The sequence below is a fragment of the Coccidioides posadasii genome, chromosome 1, assembly GCF_018416015.2.
Source record: "Coccidioides posadasii str. Silveira chromosome 1, complete sequence".
NCBI classification, from domain to species: Eukaryota; Fungi; Ascomycota; class Eurotiomycetes; order Onygenales; family Onygenaceae; genus Coccidioides; species Coccidioides posadasii.
In genome coordinates, this window is record NC_089407.1 from 5,110,030 (window position 1) to 5,125,592 (window position 15,563).

The following is a 15,563-nucleotide window of genomic DNA, read 5'->3' on the forward strand; positions in this document are numbered from 1 at the left end:
ACAGAGCCCTAATCCTAAAAGATAAAGGATGAAAGATAGAAAAGAAAATAAAGACAACTCAGTGGAATACCAAAAGTATATATACCCTGCCATGATGTGTGTAATTTGTGTTGATAGAGTCTGGATGGAAGCGCTCTGGGAGGTTGCTCCAAAAATAACAAAAGCGGCAACATGGATGGGGTACCGGATCACATAAAAGCGGCAACCTTCAAAAAAGGCAGGCCACATAAAATCTACCCATGGCCACCGCCAGTGCGATCAAATTTGGCTTCACCCAGAGTCACTCCGTACCGCGGCGCACATTCATATTAGGATAGTCAGATACTAGTAAACGCATTGATCACATGTAACCAAAGGGTGTACTCCGTCATAATGCAAATAACCTAGTCAGCTCGAGCAATTGACGGTTTGGATTCCACCCAAGAAGGCCGAGAAGACATTGAGGTCGCTGGGTGTACCGGATTCGGAAATCGAGACATGTCGCGCACGTGACGGTCACGGCCAACCTTAACGGATCGATCTGAATTTTTATGAGTAGCTAATTACTACGGAGAACCCTTAGTTACGAGATAATTACCAAGTACACTGCGGGGAAAGGAACGCAGCTTCGTTAATTTCTCGCTTTACATCCTTTTAAAAAAATTTTGGAATGTCACACCCCGGTTGTCTTCTACGGCGCCCTGCCATAGCTTGCATAGCGCCCAAGCCGACAAGCCCTCGAACAAGCATACCTTCTGTCGGAGCTTCCGGGCCCTTTTGTAAACAGGCCAGCTACTTCCAGACGCAGTGCCCCCGTTCCCGATACCTCTATCCTTCTCTCACATGCTTCCGCAGGCCAAAGAACAGACCTGTTCCCTTACAGAATGTCCGGAGCTACCACTCCGAATTCCACCCTGTTCCAGACCCGCCAGCGGATACCTACACGCTTGAGCAATCGGCCATCCTTTCGACTGCGCTGAAGCATGTCCCTGAGTATGGGTTTTCAACCAAGGCAGTGATTATGGGAGCCCGGGAAGCGGGATACTTGGATGTTTCTTTGCAGCTTTTCCCTCGTGGGGGCGAGTTCGAATTGGTGTTATATTGGTTGGCGAGCAGAAGAGGGCTATTAAAGCAGAAAGTCGAAAGTGGTGAAATATTTGGTCAGAAAGACGATGCTGATGGGTCCATCACACCTGCGGAGGTGGACCAAAGGGTGAGGACCCTGATCATGGAGAGATTAAAAATGAATACGGAAATAATACATCATTGGCAGGATGTGAGTATTTGGCCTTTTGTCCTTTACATGTACTTTCCCGAAGTCATTTTGTAGGAATAATGCTTACTCCTTTTTCTATTCTCAGGCCCTAGCAATCATGTCTCTCCCTCCACACGTTCCACCCTCTCTTTGCGAACTGTACAGGCTATCCTCTGATATCCTATACCTTGCCAATGACCGTTCCGTTGATGCGTCGTGGTATACAAGACGCATTTCCGTAGCTACCATTTATGCTAGCGCGGATATAAACATGACTGAAGATGTATCTCCGGGCTTTAGCGCCACAATGGAATTTGTTGACCGCCGGATAAATGATGCAGATGCTGTCACGGATACATTGAGTGATGTAAAGCGATACATGGGATATGTTGCTGGCAGCGTATTTGCTGCTGGAAGGAGTTGGGGAATGAAGGTATGAATGCCTCAAATGCAGGCTTCAGGTCTATTGAGATGCAAATGTGATTCCCTGGTGTGGAGTAATTATGTATAATATTTACCCTATAAAATAATCATATACTGGAAGTTATTCTATGTTGTAGTTTGAAAACACTAGGAAACAATGCACGAATTCAATGCATGCCACAACTGTGGTAAAAGGTTGTGTCACATTTGGTGAATAGGCAGTGCCATTTTCTTCTTCCTCGCCGCTTCCTTCCTGACCTGATCCCTAATCCGAGTAATCCATCCGACTTTACCACGGCCCCAGCCTACTAGGTCTTTATATGATGTTCTAGTGGCTTCCGACTCCCACCACCAGGTGCCATCGCCCTGTTCATCATCCTGCGATCCTGGTCTCATTTTATCGACCCGCCGGTCGCTGCGTATCTTATCGAGTATCTCAAGAGTTTCCCGATTGAATTTAATTCCAGCCTCCTCCATTTCTTCGAGGACTGATACCACGTATGGCAGATCGTTGTATACTCGCCATCTAAATGATATGAATTCGTTGCAGAGGCTCGCCGATACCCCCATTATAAAAGAAAGTCGCCCGTGCGCTTTGACAGTATCGAGTAATTGTGTGCTGAACTGGGACATGGGATAATGTTTATGAAGCAGTTTTGCTGCATGGAGAAGTACGGTTGGGTATGTGTGTAAAACCACGGGAGCGATAGGTACGTTATCGGGGATATTAAGCGGACTGGCCTCTTTGATTGTAGTCTTGGGGCTTCCTATAATTTCAGAACCATTATTCAGGGCACTCCGTTTCTGTCCATGTCCATCGCCTTGATTGCATTCGTCTTGAAACCCGGGGAGTGATGCTAGGCTTTCCTGGCTGAGCATCCCTAGCATTGCAAAGATTTTATCTTCACAAACCTGCCAAATCCCAATGTCGCCCTTGCCATTAGTAACAGCGTTGTCGAGTTCCTCGCAGATTTTAGAACTCTCTCGTTTCGCAATCAATTTCGCGAGAAGGTAAGGATCAATTCCAGCATGCTGTATGCCTTCGGGAGTAGAAGTGTCAACAACACTGTCTCGAAAGGCACGTAGTTTAGAGTATACTTTCGAAAACTGTGCGGAGTCCGGTGCGATATCGTGGAGTTTACCACCGGAGGTGGCGGCACTGTCCATCTCATCATTTGCTTTTTTCGAATTTGCAATCTGAATGGTCCGCGGGGATTCTTGATTCAAATTCTCAACAACGGAATTGAAAATAGAGGTAATTTCAGCTTTTTCTGGGTCATTAGAGCCGGCCTCCAATGTTTGCTTTGGTGGAATAGATCGAGGATGATCACCCTGTGTATTGCCAGGCCGAGATTCATCAACCGGATTGTCCGCAAGACGACTGAATATTTCTAGTTCTGTGGCGGTCAAAGTTGAACGAGGCGACGCTTTTACTCTCCGGAGAGGGACAATTGAAGCCCGTTGTTTCAAATAGCCTGGGAAATCTGTCGATTCACTGACATTGCTGCTTGAGTCGCAAGCCTCGGTTGTGGGAAATGAGGTTCTATTGAATTTTCCATCCGAAGATAATTCTCGAGCCGTTGAATAAGGGCACGATTGACTCGGTGCCAGTGGCCATAGCCTGGAGGAGCTTCGGTGATTGCGGTTAGGGGTTATGATTGTTCGCGTGTAATAAAGGAAGGGAAGGAGGGTGGAGTCAGCGCTCGCACTTATTAGCTTGGATGGAATTGTGCGACGCATTTTGCTAGGCGAAACGATGTGAGCTCTGCGTCTTACAAGTTGTCGTTTGCGCAGCTCAAATAGCCCAAAAATTCTCGGCAGCAAGAGCTGGAGATATATACTTGCTGACTCATCAAATCTTTTTTCTTTTTTAAGTCACGTGATATCGCGGTGTGACGTGACGCGACATGCGAACTGGGCGTGGCAGCAACCTGCTCTCATCAGGTCGCTGGGGATGAGACGGCCGGGGTATCAATTGGAGAAATCCTTTCCCCCTTTTTCTGTGTGTTGGATTTATTGGTGATAATCAATTCCTTTAGGACTGTTGAGCCTACGAAAAATCATGCCACGCACCAAGGAGGAGCCAGAGCTCTCGGAGTTCGAGAAGCAGCGCGCGGCGAATATCGCCGAGCGCGATGCGCTTCTGAAGAAACTAACACTTGAAGCCCAATCTGCAGGCATATTCTCCAAGCCGCCTGCCTCGAAATCTTCCTCCCAAACAAAGAAGAAACCCGCGCCGAAGAGAGTTAAGAAAGAAGATGAACCGCCTGTGCCACGGCGAATGTCCTCACGTCTCAGGGGGTTAGCGGCTGAAAGTGAGATCGCTAAGCGGAAAGCTGAGGATGAATACCAAGCAATGAAAGCAGCCGCTCAGGCCAAAAGGATGCGAATCTCCGGGGATTTGAACGTGGGAGATATCGTTGTGGGAGAAAATAAATGGAACGAGACAGGATTACAGGGGCTAGGCATCGTCAATTCAGCTCAAAGATATCAAAGGACATTTGGAGAAGAAGACATTAAAAAGACGACAAATAAAGAATTAAAGGAATTGAGGGAGAAAATGAGCGGCCTCCAGCTCTGGGAGCTCTGGGAGCCAAACCGTATGCCTCCTTTGCTGTCGCCCTCTCTCCACTTTACGGGAAATCTAACTCTCTTTAGGAATCAAAATTACGCGAGAAAGAATCTATTCCATGTTATTTCATCCCACTGAGTCAAAGCCCTTGATTTTTGCTGGTGATAAAACTGGACATCTGGGTATTTTGGACGCATCGCAGCAGCCTGACCAAAATGAGAGCGACGAGGAAGATGAATACCCCGACCCAACAATCACAACTATAAAGCCTCATACAAACACTATTAGTGCCATGCACATTCACCCATCTGACCCTTCAAAACTTTACAGCGGGAGCTATGATAGCTCCATCCGCGCCCTGGATCTAGAAAAGTCAGTCGCAACTGAAGCATATGCACCGGCTTCTAACTCTGATGATGAGCCATTGTCAGGCATAGACATGGCTCCGACAGATCCCCATGTTCTTTACTTTACTACCTTAGACGGATTCTTCGGACGACATGATATGCGAGTGTCCAGCAAAGCGAACCCCGGCGATGGATCCGCTGTCACTTTCTACCAGCTCTCAGAGAAAAAGATTGGAGGATTTTCATTATGTCCTACCCAACCACACTACATGGCAACCGCATCGTTAGACAGAACCATGAAAGTGTGGGATCTGCGACATCTTTCCACTAAGCATCCCAAGCCCGTGGGCGAACACGAAAGCTCGCTGTCAGTTTCCCACGCAGCGTTCAACCAGAAAGGCCAAATTGCTACAACCTCTTACGATAACTCCATCAAAATCTACGACTTAGCTTCGAAAGGTCTGAAAGACTGGAAGCCAAACCATACACTCTCGGAGGACGAAATGGCGCCTGATGCTGTGATAAGACACAATTGCCAAACTGGAAAATGGGTTACAATGTACGTCCCTGCTCTCTCCATTCCTCTAATTGCACCCTTATAATCCGCGTTGAATTAACATGTCTTTATCGCGCTCGCAGTCTCCGCCCCCAATGGCAAGCGTGCCCGGATAGTCCCGTTGAGCGATTCTGCATCGGAAACATGAACCGGTTTGTGGACATATACACATCAACAGGGGAACAACTGGCCCAGTTAGGTGCAGATGTGATAACTGCTGTTCCGGCCGTTGCGGTGTTTCATCGGACTCAAAACTGGGTCGTTGGAGGTACGGGGAGCGCGAAGGTCTGCTTGTGGATGTAGAGAGCTTCATTCATTGTGCGGTTCCCACTTTTTTGTTTTGTCACTGTGAGCAGTACATGTAAAGGCTGGACCTCGCGAAGCTATACCAGATCCCTGTGTTCGCATTCCTTGCACCTGATACGAATTATATAGTAACACGTATTTTTGTCGATCGACTATGGCGGCACATAAAAGAGGATCCTTTAATGTAAAAGTACATGTTCCAAAATGGCTAATAACACCCGAGCTCCAGGTGTCTCAGTATCGCATTCTCTATGATGATGAACGGCAGTTATCAAAATGCATATATAAGATAAAACAATAGAAAAGCGTGACAGTGGCCCCGTTGGCTTGGCCTCGAAGAAAAATGGCAACGTCTGCAGCCTGCAGAACTGCAAGAGAGACCAAATCAATCAATGAGTATGGGATCTTCGCTAGAAGAGCCCTCATCTTGCACCGATTTTACTTTCTTCAAAATAGGATTCCACGGCTTGGAGAGTGGCGACAAACTCACTTGTAGAGGATTTGAGATGTCATTGAACGGTGTTCCCGTCCGTTCTCCAAGACTTAATGTCGAAATGCCAGTGCTAGTATCTTCAATCGATAAATCTTGCTCTAGCCGATACCGAGTTGTCGTAGTCGTTGTCACCACAGTGGCTGTGGAAGTGTTTACAACGATCTCAGAGACGCGCCGCTTTCGTTTCTTCTTATTCAAGCAAGTTTCGATGATCTCCTCTGTTTCTCCGTAAGGTGGGAGCGGTGGATTGCAAAGAGTCGCTTCACGGATCGATAAACCTAAAGCCAGAGCTACTTGACGCGCAACACTATTCCCGACAATCTTCCACTGATGCGCGGCTCGCCCGACCAGAACTTCTGAATCGGGATAGCCCTGAGCCCTTCGCGCTTCCATAATCGTTAAGAGGCGGTCTTCGCGCCAGTGGAGCCACCGACCAGTAAATTTGCAGTGAGGAGAAATCGCAGTAGTAATTGTCGGTATCAAGAAATTCGGATCCACCCTACTCCAAGCCCTCGAGGGTGGATTTCTTCGCTTTATGTCACCGGGAAATGGATCAAAATTCAAAAAGCCCTTGGTCATAGCCTCGGAGAACCCTGATTTCCTAGGGTGCTTAGGGACCTGGTCAATTATTACCTGCGTCATGTTCGACTCGTTTCGAGATGTTCGGTGGTCTGGCCAGGGAATTGACGCTACCTTCGCTCTGTCAAGGTCCGGCAAGTCTTTAGTTCCTTCGTACGCAGATACGAATTTGAAAATGGGGACCTCCCAGCGCCTTTCACCAAAAGGCAACCCGTTTGGAGCTTCTCCAAGAGATCGAATTGTTGTTCCCATGGGATGGGAATGGGTCAATGCAGGATGCTCAGGCAGTTGAAGACCCGGTGCAGCAATAAGTAAAAATAAACGGGATCTGCTCTGGGGAGCTCCATAGCTCCATGCATCCAGGTGCATGAGCCGAAGCTGATAACCCAAGCCAACAAACGCACATATCAACTGCGAAAGGGGGTTTCTTTCATGTGTCTTGCTCGCCATGGCAGGTACGTTCTCGAGAATCGCATATTGTGGTCGATAGAAATCAACATATGCAGCGACAGAAGCAATCATTGATGAATTGCGTAACGATACCTTATTGCCTTTCCTAGAATTCGCCAGAGAGTATCCCTGACATGGACTTCCCGCGGAAATGAACTCGACTTGCCCAAGTTTTGCAACAAGGTCGGACCCCTGTCCTCTAATTGCCACTGCCAGAAAATCATCTACTGATCCACGAAAGAGCTTCACGTCTTCAGGATTTGTATGATTTGCGCGATAGGTCAACATGGGAGGTAGATCCCATTCCACCGCCCATTCACTTCTGATCGCGGTGCCTTCTTCTAATCCTCTGTCAAAGGTGCCACCGCCACAGAACAAATTGAGAGCGCGTAGCTTTCTTTTGGCCTCAAGAGGATCAAAACCATCGCAGAAACTCGCCGGTCGAGTCATTGGGCGTAGCCCTTGAGCACTCTCTTCACATGTGATGTAAAATGCACTTCCATTTCCATCTCGATTATATGGTGCTGGGATACCACCTTTGTCCCTCTGTTCCTCCGAAAAGAACCGGATGTGGCAACGTCTCCTGATTTCTTCAAGATGAATGTGCCGAAAATGCCCTGTATATACTAGCTCGTTTGGGCGGCAGCTGTCATCATTGAAATCACGGGAGCGACGGAGGAGCACGCGGACTTTAACTTCATCACCGCTGACCTCAACAATTTCGACAGGCTCAAGTACGTCTGAAGTTTCAACCAACACCGTGTCGCCGACGTTATATTTCCTGTCTTGCGATTTGCTGCACTGACATTCAAAATCTCCTTTATGGAGAGTTCTGAAAGTTTCATCTCCGGAGTGGTAAGTCTGCCTGACGAAAAAGTCAGTATCTATGGCCCTGTCAGAGAAGAAGGTCACAGATACTTTCTTCACAACCTCTGTAACTTTGATCTTACTATCCCCGCAGTTGCAATGATCTGACAAAAAGAGTTCATTGCAGTGTGGGTATGTGAGGTCCGCGCATAAGGTATCCGTAGCCTTATACAACCAAATCAGACTAAGATAATGTCCAGCCCCGGAAACTCGTTGAACAAGGGCATACCAGAGGTCATCATCACCCTTCCATGATGTTTGATTGTCTCTATTGATTGCCACCACATCGCCCGGCTCGATTGGTGCCTTGGAACCAGTCACTACTCGCCTCTTTCTTGGCACGAATCCCATCCGGTGGACAAGTTGTTGATGTCTGGCAGCCATTGTAGAGTCTAGGTTAACAATTTGCAAGTATTGCCCCCAGGGCATATCCTTGAAGCACTTATAAATATACGGTGTCACAACTGTATATTTGGCGCGTGATGGCTGCTTAGGCACAGCTGGAGTTGATGAGAGCCCTATCTCATCCCAGAGGAAGTGTTCTTCATATTCAGAATCCAGGCCCAGCGCTTGTCCACGCAGAAAGGGGGCATGCGCTACAATTGCCTGACGGAAATCCGATCCCCCAAATTCCTCAAGCCATCCTCGAAACGTCGAATCAAGGTGATGATGCTCCCATAGCCATTCGCGAAAGTGGGACTTGAAAGCGGATAGTGCGACGTTGCGGTTTTCTTTGAGATAATCGACGAAGTGCTTCGCGAGGTTGGCCACCCACAGGAAAGTGTGGTGATATGGCGCATATTCTCGAGCAGGCTTTCCAAGGCGATACCATATTTGACCTCTAGTATTACAGTAGGTAGACTGAATCCACACGTCATTCCCAACGCCGTGGCGTTCCAAATCCTCATAACCGCCAATGGACACAGTCATAAAAGAGATGCGTTCTAGATAAAAAACAGGGTCATCCACAACTTCGGGCCTCACAATCCCGTCAAAGAAAAATACCGGGCTTCCAGCAACCTTCGCAACATCATTAAGTGCAATCAAGCCATAATTTCTTTCATTTGTGGCTCTATCTTTATAAATGCTGAAGTCATCCAACTGGACGCTAAGAAATTCAGATCCGTCATAAATTTCGTAGCTAGAGAAATCGCGAAGTAACGTGTCAATCGCGTCTCTCTCTGTGGACTTCGGTAAGGGGGGTTCGAAGCCTTCAAAGGCAGACGTATTCAGAGTCTGCCGGGGAATGACAACGCCAACGAAGTCATCGCAGTTTGGCGGGCTAACGGTCTGCTGGTCCTTCTCTTCATTGATCGGCTCGGGTGATGATATCCACTCCAAACTCGACATATCTGCATCTAATGCAAGTATCTATACCTTAACATCAGTCATCTGAGTCCTTCGAGTTTGTCCTGGGGCATTTGACAGGATGGTTCGCACGTACCGGGCTTCTGTCGCGTGAGAAAAGAGGGTGAAAGAAAGGAAGGAAAAAAGAAAAAATCTCTAGCAATATATGAGCAACATCGCTGCTCAAAACTCCATTTTGCTATATAAAACAGAGCCAAAATAAATAAAATAAAATAAAATAAAATGCTGTTTCTTGTCAGGAAGTTGCCCCAGGTCTACACGGAAGAACGCGAAAAAGGCGCGCTTCTTGGGGGTGCGAAAAAAGGAAAGAAATTGCCAAATGCTAGGTTGGTAAGTAAGGAGCTTGAGTAGAGGACCTGGGTACAAAGGAAACTCAAGTGAAAGGAAACAAAAAGAAAGAAAATCGTCCAAACAGGAATTAGAAGAAGCCAAGGAGCGAGGGCCGCCTATTTCACAATCCGCGCTGCGCTGTTGATGGTCCGGAAACCCTCCATTGCCTCAGCAACTGGAAACATCACAGAGAAGAGCATTTCATACCCGATTCTGCTGCAATTGGAGCCCAGGGACCAAACAGTCAGATTGGTTTATTATCCCCAGAAAGAACATCAGAAACCTGTTTTGCATAATTTTCATTGTCTTTTTACTCTTCGGTTCCTGATAAAACCAGCGCAGGTCAAGCTTCAACCCCAATCAATTTACATGCTTTATGTGAATACTCCAGCCATGAATATCAACATCTTTTTTGCATGGCAAAAGAAAACTACCGACAAGCTGTACCAAATAAATACAAGAACCACCACCGGGCCTGAGCGGACTCGGGCTAATCATACAGCCGCCGACACCTCCATAAAAGTTATGGTCAATGTGACCAAAAGGGAGAGCAATGAAATCGGCAAAGTCATGAAATGTCAAGCCCTAGCCCTTCACCGCTGGGTATCCAACACCTCAGAAATGCACCAATCTCCATAGAATTAGGAAAGATATTTGGGGGGGGGGGGGGGGGGGGGGGGGGGTGGATGACAGGCATTGTGAGCAGCCTTTGTGGGAATCAGCATTTCCTACTAATTTTTCTTTTCTTTTTTCTTTTTTTTCTTTTCTCTTTTTTTTTTTTGTTGAGAAACATTAAAATAAAGTATGTGCACGAAATCATAGAGCCTAAACAAGCAGAAATCTAAGCTTCACACATGCATGACGGTTAGGAGAGGCATCAGAAGGGGAAAAGAAGTGTATACTAGTCTTAAACTAAAGGGTGTAACAAGAATAGATAGGAGAGTATTGAGTTCATAAAATCATATGCTGCAAGATACCATATCAGCCAAGGTGGCGGCTCTATAAGTCATATATATTCATCTCGAGGACCCAAGTCAGATGGGAGGAATTGCTGGGATTCTTTTTCTCTAGCCTTCCGCCTAGAGTTCCCCACCAAATCAAACAATCGGTATTTGCTAGAGGACTCTTTGGAAACGCTAGATTGACGGATTTTTGGTTGCTCAGGATATTCCAGAGAATACGTAGACGAGTTATGGGAGCTGTCAGCGCTTTCTCTGGCTTCTGAATACTTTGGCACCGTGAATTTAGGCCGGCCAGGATCCCAGTTTGTTGATATTGCATGTGACCGTGTGTCATCCTCCGCATCTTCACTTGCATTGCTCATATCCGTACTTCTATGCTGGAAAGGTGGCCTAGAAAAATAGCCAATCGAATTCCTATTGTTTCCCGACATTGCTGCAACGTTTGACATCGCTGTCTCCACGGAGGGAGTGTTCGCCTTGCTCGAGCTCTCCTCATAGAATGTGCTTGACTTCTCAAACTGCTCGACAAGTTCTTCCCATTTCACCTCAAGATTTCCGTTTGGACGTTCGGCTTGCTCGGCTTTGTTGAGGCAATCCTTGGTGCGCTGTTGGATTTGAAGACACAGCTTATGGAACTGAAGGACAGTTTCGTCTATATCAGACATGACCATCAGATTCGGCGGTGCGGATTCAAGCCATAACCGAACCAAGAAAGCAAAGCTTTTCGCATTATCAATCAAGAATGGGAGACTTGGGAATCCTTCCCGCGAGGTGGGTGGTAAGCGGTTTAAAATCTGAATTGGCGTGGCGTAAGATGGGTTGACGATTTGAGCCCCGCGCTCCGCTGGTATGGAGCAGATAGAATCCACAAAGTCCTTAAATTCACTGCGGTGGGACAGCAGGAACTTATTCATAGGTTCCATCCATGGTTCCTTGTTTCCAAACGTGGCCAAATTAGCCAGTCCTTGCAATGCTTTTGCAATGAGGGTCAAGGTGCGTTGAGCCCGTTGACGAGGATGTTCTGAATTTGAGGATTGCTTTAGTTTTATGTTTATAAGAGCGGAAGGGATCGAGCATTTTTGACAAACCTTTAAGCAATCCAAACAGCTTTGGATTCAGTATTGCAGGGCAAAAGAAGCGAAGGAATAGGAATCCAGAAACGCTGCTATATGCAACAGACCGCAAGAAATCACCATAGCGATCTTCCGCACAGGCTCTTATATGCCGGAAGATGTGCCTCAATTCAGCAGGGCAGCGAGAGGCAGAATTGGCAATAGATTTCCACATACTGCTCGTGAGCAAAATTAAATTTCGCCAATTACGTTCCAAATCCTCATGTCGACTGACTTTATTGGGGTCAATTTCGCAATCAGGGTCGCTCTCGTCAATGTCCCTTAATCCGGCTCCAATGGTTTCCTCGAGGTATTCTTTTCCGAGTCGACGCATATGCATATCCAGAGACTTTGTTAGCAGAGAATTACCCCGAAAAAGCAAGTTGGCTTCAACGGTAGCTGATCTACCCAGATCACGCACGAGAGCTTCTCTTTCCTGGGTCGATTCGTACGAGTCGTTCGAATGAATACGACTTCGACTAGTGTATCTCAATCGACTTGCTGTTGAATCTTTATGGATTCCATCTATTTCATCTTCAACAAGCGCCATAATCCACTCTCCTGCCTGCCCTGATACTTGGAAAATGTCAAGGAAGGTTTCCGACAACTGACGTAACTCTGGAGGGACGAGGTGCGCAAGATTCACCGTAAGTCCGTTCGAAAATGAGTGTAGTAGCTCAGACATCGCTTCATACTCTTTGGATATCAAGACAACCGTCTCATCCAGTTGGACCCTCATTAGCATTTCCCCTACCGGCTGATCATGATCATCCAGAATTGGCCACCATTTTTCCGGGCCAGATCCACGCTCTAAATCCTCCAAACGGAGGTCAATTCTGCCGTATGTAGCATCCTGCGAAGTAATCTCGACGTCACCCACTATCGACAAAGGATCACTGCTAACGTCCTCAAAGGAGTATGGCGCACGGGATATTAATGTCCAGTCTTTTTGGGTCGAATTCAACGTCTTAACCATTATAGATGCATTAGATAGGACAGGCGGTAAATCGTGGAAGGTAAAATCTTCTCGCCAAAAAGGCGTTGAAGTATCATGTTTAGCAGCAGTCTTCGCCCGCACTTCTCCATCGAGTAAAACTTCGGCATAGTAGTCGCCAGAAGCGCGTATTTTCATTTGAGACAGGTGGGGCTTCACAGGCTTTTTGGTCTTTGTGACCTCCACACTGTGTTTAACAGAGGTGAACATCTTAGCCTCTATTATTCGAATCGATAGCAATCGCTCAATACGGAACATGTCAGCGGTAGAAGTTGCGTTAGAAACAGCCAGGGAATGATTCCGCGCGGGATCATCATTCGGCGGAGGTTGTTCGGGGCCGTACAACTCTGGTATCGTGAACGCACGTAATAAGACAAACCAAACTTCGAACAGGATGCGACTTTCGAGAGACAGGTAAATCGGGCGAGTCAGCTGGTCTCCTCCAGCATGAACAGAGTACTGGGGATAAATGGCGATACAAAATTCGTCGTGCAGGACTGATGGTTCTAATTGCTGGATAGCGCACCGGGAGAGCTGTGATAGTTGCACAAAAGCAATTAAGGTCACATCAGTTTCTGTGAATATCTTCATGTGGCCATTCTCTTGCAATGAACAGCTCACTTTACGCCACGATGGTGATAAGGCCCGCTGCTGCTTGAAGGTGGAAATTCTTTTAGGCGTTGGGGGCGGGAGAAGGCCGGATGCCGTCTGTCTGTCCCACAAAAGCATCTGCCCAACTTTGATTATTGCGGCCTCTTTTTGTATTGTGCTTTCAGAGTTTCTTCTCCGCTCTGGAAAGCGGTGGTTACCAATTGCAACCGATTGTGGTTTGGTCATTTTATTCTGGACACCTTTGGGGCGGATCGGTTGCCAACAAAGAAGAGCGGCCAGCCAAGAATCGAAGGTTTCAATTACATGGGGTCTTAAGTGTATGCCGACAGTAGAAGAGTGAGCTGAAACACTCAGATATGAGCCTTGTATTTCCGTATCGTACAGAGTACGGACGCGACATCCCCTGAGGTCTGGTATCAGTGTTTTTGCGGCGGCCGGCTCTCCCTTCGCCTGATATATTAGGCTTCCGCTGGCCACGTTTATGGCGCAGTATCCCGAGGTCCAGGAAGTACTCCCTGAAGCACGGAAAGAAAGAATGCCATGCATTCTACCACATGTTGTCTTCATCAGCTGTAATATTTTTGAAGAATCGGAGTTCGACAACGGTGATCCGTATGACGATAGACGCGAAGAACTAGCCACAAGCGATGCCCCACCTGATGGTGCCTTGCTAAGCCTCTGTCGTTGGGTCGGGGATTGGATTATGGAAGGGTATCCAATGGACGAAACCGAATCCTCAGATCCCTTTGAAGATTGCGAGGCCACATTGATAGAACCTAGTCTTGTTCTGGTCCGTGACAAAAGACTCTGGGATATTTCACTTCGTTGATCATCCAGGGTGGTTCTGGATCTTGCCCTCAGGCTTTTCGGCCCGAGCCCTAGATCCTCGTCATCACCTGCGGAGAAATAGGGAGCAGACTCCTGACGTCGTTCGCGGTGTTTCGCACGAAGGGTAGCATGCGGGGACGTTGTGGTTGCCGACATATACTCTGCGTCGGACATTGGAGAGTTATTGGCATTGTCGGACATTGAATCCGGCGTGACAGTTCTGATAGTAGCGTCACGAAAACTTTCAGGATATACAACACCGTGCCGATCTTTGGAGGAGGACTTTTTACTTGGACGTCGTTCAATCGGTCGTCTATGGTAATCCTGCCGGTCTGGATCCCTCCTAAAACCATTACGACGGTCTGGCTCCATTTTCCTTTAGCACGATCAGGGGCAACATAGCATATAGAGTTAACGGCCGAATCCTTATGGCCTTGGGGGAGAGGGTTGCGTTAGGGGATCTGAGATACGGGAGGGAGTGAAGCACGTCGCGAAAGTTGCGGCGAATACGTACGACCGGCACTGGTAATCAATGATGGGGACGGCGACTCGTCGAACAAAGCTTGGCCAGCCGGTGGACTGGTGAGAAGGCACACGCCAGACAGAGGGACACGGGGAGATGTTGTTGAGGAGAGGATTACCGATCAGCAGAATCTATATTATTGAGAAAACATGTTTGTTAACTATGGGAAGGGGAAGAAGCGTGGATTGATGAGAGAGACAAGCGAACTGTGACAAGAAGCAGGCGAAGTAGCTGAGGTGTCTTGCCCAAACATACCTTTAGTCCGAAGTTTTGACCCTATTGCGCATTGCTCATCTGAAATGGAGTAACGTGCCGTTTCAGAAGACATAAGCCGTTGGGAGAGGGCTCAGATCCAACCAGAGGGCTAATCAATGCACACAAACACCCTGCGGATTCTCCGAGAGCAGCGTGGAAGGAAGCTAGACTTGAGCACACAGCACCGGCAGGCATTGGCATTCCTGCACGGGTTTTGGTTCGGCGAAGATCAACCAGGGCTGCCGTTTGGATTCTTCCCACGTTTTTGACGGTGGAGAGAGACGTCCCAAGAACGAGATCACTGCGAATTGCCTCTTTGGGTGGGCCGGCTTACCTAAGACTCGCATTACAGGAGTTCGTGCGTAAAATTACGGCCCGGGGGTGGTCCAATGCAGGCCCCGGGGGGTACGCTGACTGGCCGGGCCTGCGTATGGAAGCGGTATGGCCGCGTGTATCCTTGGCGTCCCTTGCCCACGCTGAGCTCCAGCAATCGTGTACCTGTATGTATGGCGTGTACGGGGTGCTCCTTACAGTAAAAATCTGTAGGTTACGGCAATTGCTGGACATATGTACGATGTAACTAGGTACCTACCCCTCTCTGCCGCCGCCCAACCCCGGAGCTCTGTCGTGCCCACCCTGGTCGCCTCCGACAACGGCGATGACGGGCACCTGAGAGCTGCATGATGGACCTGCGCAGCCCAAACATCTCTACTCTTGCGGTATGCTCGTCAATGGAAACGAAATAGCCCGCA

At 47.9% G+C, this 15,563-nt stretch overlaps 5 protein-coding genes across 5 annotated transcripts; 2 read left to right on the forward strand and 3 right to left on the reverse strand.

Annotated features, from left to right (window-relative positions):
- The first annotated feature begins 580 nt into the window (after positions 1 to 580).
- COQ9 (Ubiquinone biosynthesis protein coq9, mitochondrial) lies at positions 581 to 2,685 on the forward strand. Its single transcript, XM_003065453.2, has 2 exons — positions 581 to 1,255; positions 1,341 to 2,685. The coding sequence occupies exons 1-2, from the start codon at positions 650 to 652 to the stop codon at positions 1,671 to 1,673; spliced, it is 939 nt and encodes a 312-aa protein (XP_003065499.1). The 5' UTR covers positions 581 to 649; the 3' UTR covers positions 1,674 to 2,685.
- Positions 1,816 to 3,397, reverse strand: D8B26_001457 (uncharacterized protein; the record flags this gene model as incomplete). The annotated part of the gene is made up of 1 exon (XM_003065454.2): positions 1,816 to 3,397. One exon carries the CDS (start codon positions 3,395 to 3,397, stop codon positions 1,859 to 1,861), a length of 1,539 nt encoding a protein of 512 aa, XP_003065500.1. The 3' UTR covers positions 1,816 to 1,858.
- A 322-nt stretch (positions 3,398 to 3,719) lies between these two features.
- D8B26_001458 (uncharacterized protein) lies at positions 3,720 to 5,580 on the forward strand (the record flags this gene model as incomplete). The annotated part of the gene is made up of 3 exons (XM_003065455.2): positions 3,720 to 4,257; positions 4,316 to 5,135; positions 5,216 to 5,580. The coding sequence occupies 3 exons, from the start codon at positions 3,720 to 3,722 to the stop codon at positions 5,433 to 5,435; spliced, it is 1,578 nt and encodes a 525-aa protein (XP_003065501.1). The 3' UTR covers positions 5,436 to 5,580.
- Positions 5,581 to 5,823: 243 nt separating this feature from the next.
- Positions 5,824 to 9,384, reverse strand: DIM-2 (DNA methyltransferase Dim-2; the record flags this gene model as incomplete). The annotated part of the gene is made up of 3 exons (XM_066123545.1): positions 9,272 to 9,384; positions 8,057 to 9,198; positions 5,824 to 7,825 (listed from the first exon to the last, which is right to left on the reverse strand). Exons 2-3 carry the CDS (start codon positions 9,175 to 9,177, stop codon positions 5,824 to 5,826), a joined length of 3,123 nt encoding a protein of 1,040 aa, XP_065979619.1. The 5' UTR covers positions 9,178 to 9,198; positions 9,272 to 9,384.
- A 445-nt stretch (positions 9,385 to 9,829) lies between these two features.
- D8B26_001460 (uncharacterized protein) lies at positions 9,830 to 15,073 on the reverse strand. Its single transcript, XM_003065457.2, has 3 exons — positions 14,812 to 15,073; positions 11,576 to 14,687; positions 9,830 to 11,508 (listed from the first exon to the last, which is right to left on the reverse strand). Exons 2-3 carry the CDS (start codon positions 14,403 to 14,405, stop codon positions 10,532 to 10,534), a joined length of 3,807 nt encoding a protein of 1,268 aa, XP_003065503.2. The 5' UTR covers positions 14,406 to 14,687; positions 14,812 to 15,073; the 3' UTR covers positions 9,830 to 10,531.
- Positions 15,074 to 15,563: the final 490 nt, after the last annotated feature.

What these genes read in the sequence shown, in the direction of transcription:
- D8B26_001460 (XM_003065457.2), bottom strand. Translation starts at nt 14,405, where the DNA reads ATGGAGCCAGACCGTCGTAATGGTTTTAGGAGGGATCCAGACCGGCAG. An exon ending in GCTGTTTGGATTGCTTAAAG is followed by an intron (nt 11,509 to 11,575) that starts GTTTGTCAAAAA and finishes CCTCAAATTCAG; the next exon opens with AACATCCTCGTCAACGGGCT.
- COQ9 (XM_003065453.2), top strand. Translation starts at nt 650, where the DNA reads ATGTCACACCCCGGTTGTCTTCTACGGCGCCCTGCCATAGCTTGCATA. An exon ending in TAATACATCATTGGCAGGAT is followed by an intron (nt 1,256 to 1,340) that starts GTGAGTATTTGG and finishes TTCTATTCTCAG; the next exon opens with GCCCTAGCAATCATGTCTCT.